This window comes from Apis dorsata, unplaced genomic scaffold, assembly GCF_000469605.1.
Source record: "Apis dorsata unplaced genomic scaffold, Apis dorsata 1.3 scaffold_661, whole genome shotgun sequence".
NCBI lineage: Eukaryota > Metazoa > Arthropoda > Insecta > Hymenoptera > Apidae > Apis > Apis dorsata.
In genome coordinates, this window is record NW_006263848.1 from 139477 (window position 1) to 145270 (window position 5794).

Below are 5794 nucleotides of genomic sequence, written 5' to 3' on the forward strand. Positions count from 1 at the left end.
AAAGGAGAGCCGAGCGATCTCGAGGAAGGACGACCGCGCGAGGTTTACGCGTCTCTGCCTCGCTCTTAAGCCCATGGCATAGGCTAAATTTCCTTTCCAAATCGTCGAAATCGTTTCTTCCATCCTCTCCTCTCTATTTTCTTTCAACTTTCCAATCTCGGATTATTATTATTATTATTATTGTTATTATTATTATTATTATTATTTTCGATAACCGTGACACGTGGTTGCAGCCGTGTGTACGCGTCGCTTCCCGTTTACTCGACCGATACGGACCACCGATCAAAACTCACCCTTCTCTTTTCTTTTTCCTTCTCGTTCTATTCGCCCGGTCGATCGCTGCTTACCGACCGACCATCCGACTGGAAATTTTCCTATCCTCTCTCTCTCTCTCTTTCTCTCTTTCTCTATCCATCTCGTCCTTCAAAACTCTCGCCCGGTTTTCCGCTCGAACGATTGCGGCGCTCATTTTGCGCGTCCGTTAAAAATCATCAAACTTTCCAAACGTAAACATAAACGATGCACACACACGCATATTTGAGAATAGTGGTTGCTCGCTATTGTGTACGTATATCGTGTGGTCGGTAATCGTATACATGCACGATCATCGAGGACCCGAGTGAAGAAATAGCGGCTTGTACACCGTACTCCCGTACTCGAGTTTCTTCTTCCTTTTCTTCTCTATGTCTGTCTCGATCCACGCAGAAACATCCCCGCTTCCGTCCTCGTGCGTCCGTCTTCTCTACCAACTCGACGTGCTCCTTTATATGATATTTATTATACTACTACCTGATATTTATTACCTGACCTGTGCGCTGCCAAATAAATTTCCGAAATTTCTTTTTCGATACCGTTAAACAATTTTTACAATGTCACTTTCTTCCATTGTTCATTTTACCTTTATTATTATAATCGGAAAATGTGGTATTTTCGTTGTTTCATCGAAGAAACCATAAAGAAAATAGAAAGAAAACCTTGAAAAGGAAAATGTGGCATCCAACTCGAATCTCCAACGCATGGGTATTTCCGTTTCCCGTCGGACCTCGCTTCGACGCAACGCATCGTCTATGTATATACATATATATATATATGTACAAATTTCAATTCGTTTTCCATGCTTTATGATACAAAATACAAATGGCGAATATTTCATATTTTATTTTTAGGAAATGATTAAAGGCGAGAGATTTCTTACGAATTGATTCTTATAACTCGATGACCATGCGGTTTTTTGAACGAGAATCACAAATGCGAAGGCATTTCGGTTCATTAGGTTGTATCGTAGCATTCGTGGAAAGCGTCTAATCTTGGACGCGACGATGATGAATCGAGTGAACAAAAACGACGCAAAATCGACCTGCTTCTAGCTTATTACGTACGTAATAATATACATAAATAAGTACGTGTATCGCAAAAATGAACGGCGAGTACGATAGATGGATGCTACTTCTTTATTATCGGTTTAATTTGTGTCGTGATTTCGATTCGTTCATCTCTTCTGGTTTTGTCACGGTTTGTAGTCGATTCAAAAAAGAGGAACCATAACGAAAAAACGAAGGGTCTCGAGTACTCACGGGAAACGTAATTAGAGCAGAACCGGTCGCTGCTACGAACAGCTTCTAGGGAAGAGAATAATCTTACTTTGTATATTGTGATGTCCCGTTTCTTTTTCTACTATTTTTTCGGACTATTAAAAATGAGAAATTATAATGTTCATTTTATTTTATTATACATAATTAGTCAACATTATTTGAAATGTTGTTTAGAAAAAAATTTATATTCATAAAAGAAAACGTTTAAATTACTGCATGGAATTAACTGTATTTAGAGAATATTAAATATTCAACGATCAACAATTTCTTTCGATTTTTCTTCACGATAAAGAATCGTTTTAATCGTTATTTCACAGTTCGAAAACCACTTGATAAAAACTAACAAGAGAAATTAAGTTGATTTATTAGCCTTTTTATTCGTTTATTTTTTTTTAACGAGACAGCGAGTAAGTAGCGCCCTCCTGTAAGCAGTCGGTAAACTGAATTTCAAAGTGTCGATATTTTATCGACATTCGCTACAATTCGTTTTATGAAAATAATTTTATACGATAATCACATTTTTGAAATAGCGGTAGAAAGAGAAAATTTAACGCGCCATGTGCTTTCGTTATAACTATCAATCTGCAAATATTTATCGCATGCTTGCATTTGCGCTCGATGCGACGCATAAGATCGCGCGAAGGTAAAGAGAAACGAGCATGCTTGCGTGTTGTTCAGGCCAACGAACAACGATGGCCTCGGTTTCAGGGTCGTTTTGGCTATTATTCGCTTGCACCGACTTACCTCGCCTTCTCGTTCGTTCGCATCATTCTCCCACCTCGACGGATCCTGTCTTGCACCGTCTCGTCTCCTAGCTAACCATATAGCCTTTCGCTTATTCTCAACTCCTCTCTCGTTTCATCTCATTTTACTCAATGTTTTTCTTTTCGTTCGTTTCTTCTTCGTTCTTTATTTCGTTGTTTTTAAATTATTTATACTTTTCACATTTTTTATCTTTCAATTTTTTTTTGTTTTCAAAAGTATATGTATAAACTATAATCTGATTTTCATTTGATTCTATTTAACATCACAGACGAAATAAATCTAATCATTTAACGGACTTTGTGTTACGTATTCTGAAATACCGATCGTACAAAAAATCAGTGTTTGATATGCCCTCTATAATTTAGAGCGGCGAATGTAGGAAATACATTCAATTCAACAAAATTTAATAAAGTCGACTATAATTTCTTTAATACATTTTTTCGTAAATATTTCCTTACAATATATATATATATATCTTTCGATTACGAATTGAATTACGTTTATATTTTTTATTACAATGAAACGAAAATAATATCATATTGTGAGAATTTTTTATAAAAATAGATTTAAATACAACGAAATTAAAATTAAAATTATTTATACATATTATTTTTTTAAATATATTATAAATTAATATGTATACAATACAAACGATGAAAATTTCACGAAAAGAGTATAATAAAATTAATCGAATATTGAATTCACTTCTCCAGCGTATAAATTTTATAGATATATGGAAATATAAACAAAGAAAACAAATATTGGAAAGAAATAGAGAGAGAGAGAGAGTAAAATATGGAAACTAACGCCATCTCTAGAGTATAGCAAATGAATATGGTAAAAAAAAATAGTAAAAAAAAACAGAGGATAAATGGTAAGAATTGATCATCAGCACCATCTCTTGAATACTTTTGAAAATATTTCTTTACCATTCAAAAAGTGGAGTTCATCTCTATACTTTTATCCAATGTTTATGCTTCTTCCACTATTTTTGTTTTTCCTTTCTATTTTGTTTTGCTAAATTTATACGTTTAAAAAACAACTCCGATTTTAAATCTGTTCTATACCTCGTCTATTAATCGAATGATAACGTGTACGATTTTGTGCTACAAAATAGATTTAAAATTCACAAAACGTTCATATATAAAAATACCCATTCTTCTATGGAATTTAAATATGCATTTAGATAAGAGGGCGCTATCTTCCAATCCACACTGCATTGCGACGAACGATGCTAGTGACATTTGTGAATAGGAGAAAAAGATAGAGAGAGAAAGAAAGAATCGATTGCTTACGTGCTGCAATGAAAACTAGACCAATTGAAAAGAACCACATGATCGAAATGTCGAACGAAGCAGAGCACCGTTGTGTCACTGGTATAGAACGAGAAGTAAAACGTGTTGAAAACAAGTTGAGAGTATGTTGCGATTCGTTGACGATCAAAAGGAATATTTAGTTAAATTTTTAGTAAATTCAAGATGTTCTTATCACGTGAAAAGTTCTGTTATGTGTTTTATGATGAAAAGCTTGGATACATAAAAGAAAGAACCAAGAATGTGAATGCCGCTATGACGGCGAATCGCATAGTTGTACTTCTCGTATTTGTATCTGGTATCGCAGTTGCTGTTATCGGCACGTTATTGTCTCAATATATTCGCGGTTTATCAGGTATGCTCGCGGAATTTTCACCATTCATTACCATTATTTAATCTTTCGTGACCCATCTAACCTTTATCAAGACATTTTAATTAACCATTATCAAGACAATTATAATGATTATGTTTCTCCTTTCAGATCATAATTATCATCACGTATTTATTCCGCTTCCGTCGGAAAGTGTATTAAATGTCTACGATGAAGTATATTTAGATGTGGCGTTACCAAGATCTCGGTTGGAAATCGAAAATAGCGCAACATCAACCGCTGAAGCTTTAACCTCGTTACATTTAGCATTAGAAATGAAATTGTTAGGCAAGCAAAAGAAAGCGATTAAATTATTTCAGCATGCTGTAGCTTTGGCACCGTGTCATCCGGATATCTTAAATCATTATGGCGAGTTCTTGGAATACACGCAAAACGATGTGATCAAAGCGAACGAATATTACGTACGTGCATTAAGTTATCAACCGAATCACGAAGGAGCATTGATAAACAGTCAGAGAACGGCTAGGGTAGTTGAAGAATTGGATCGAAGGATGCTTCGACGCATAGACGAGAAAAGAAACGCATTATCCGCGATACCTGATAACAATGCGGCATTGATACGTGCGAAGAAAGAGGCTTACTTCCAACATATTTATCATACGGTTGGCATCGAGGGAAACACGATGAATTTGGCTCAGACCAGAGCAATCGTTGAAACTCGCACAGCGGTTGTTGGTAAAAGTATCGACGAGCACAATGAAATTCTTGGCTTGGATGCTGCAATGAAATATATCAATGCGACTCTGGTCAATAGGGTAGGATCAATTTCTATTAAGGATATATTGGAGATTCATACGCGTGTTTTGGGACACGTGGATCCTGTACAGGGTGGTCAATTTCGACGTACTCAAGTTTATGTGGGTGGTCACATACCTCCCGGTCCTGGAGATATTCATTATCTTATGGAAGAATTCGCATCATGGTTGAATAGTGAGAGAGCTATTCGAATGCATCCAGTCAGGTAATACCTTTTCTTTCTCCTTTCTTTTCTTTCTTTCTACTCTCTTTCTCCTCTATACTTTTCTTCGATCATTTCCATCTTACCTTTTTGCTTCTGTTCTAGATACGCAGCTCTGGCACATTACAAGTTGGTACATATACATCCATTCTCCGATGGAAATGGTAGAACTTCGCGTTTGCTTATGAACATGATTCTCATGCAAGCTGGTTATCCACCGGTCATTATCCATAAGCAACATCGACATACGTATTATGAAAATCTTCAAATAGCGAATACTGGAGATGTTCGACCGTTTGTTCGATTTATAGCCGAGTGTACGGAACAAACGTTGGATTTGTTCTTATGGGCAACCAGCGAATTCTCTAGACAAGTTCCAGCACTCAGTCAAGATACCTTGTTCACCGAAAAACGTAATACGGTTATTTTAGAAGATGATTTCAGAAATGGTGCTACCAATACTTTTGATACCGATTAATTCTCGAATCGTCGACACGATTTCAAATGAACACGTATATCATATATAATATGTAGCCGTCTCAATTGTATTGTGCTTTTGACAATTTCTCGACGATTCAAGAATTGATCGTTTCGGTAATTTTTTATACTACGTTTCCGAGTACTACTGTTTCGCTAAACCAAAGATTCTGATTTCCTAAATCGTTTTCTTTCGTTTCGTTTATCGTATTACGTGTCTCTTATGTTTGAATCAAAACTTCCGATTCGCGAGCCTCCAATTCTGCTTCGAATTACCAATGCATCTTTTTTTTTTTTT

The 5794-nt window shown here is 35.9% G+C and overlaps 2 protein-coding genes across 2 annotated transcripts in view; one reads left to right on the top strand and one right to left on the bottom strand.

Annotated features, from left to right (window-relative positions):
- The window catches only part of LOC102676745 (diuretic hormone class 2), a 42714-nt gene extending 40064 nt beyond the window's left edge, over window positions 1-2650 (bottom strand). Inside the window, exon 1 of the mRNA XM_006622083.2 lies at window positions 2337-2650. The gene's annotated coding sequence lies outside the window, so the exon portion shown is untranslated. The remainder of the gene's footprint in view (window positions 1-2336) is intronic.
- Window positions 2651-3480: 830 nt separating this feature from the next.
- LOC102676614 (protein adenylyltransferase Fic) overlaps window positions 3481-5794 on the top strand; it is a 2877-nt gene continuing 563 nt past the window's right edge. Inside the window, exons 1-3 of the mRNA XM_006622082.2 lie at window positions 3481-4025; window positions 4152-5022; window positions 5125-5794. Of these exons, the coding sequence (XP_006622145.1) occupies window positions 3836-4025; window positions 4152-5022; window positions 5125-5497 (1434 nt within the window). The 5' untranslated portion in view covers window positions 3481-3835 and the 3' untranslated portion in view covers window positions 5498-5794. The remainder of the gene's footprint in view (window positions 4026-4151; window positions 5023-5124) is intronic.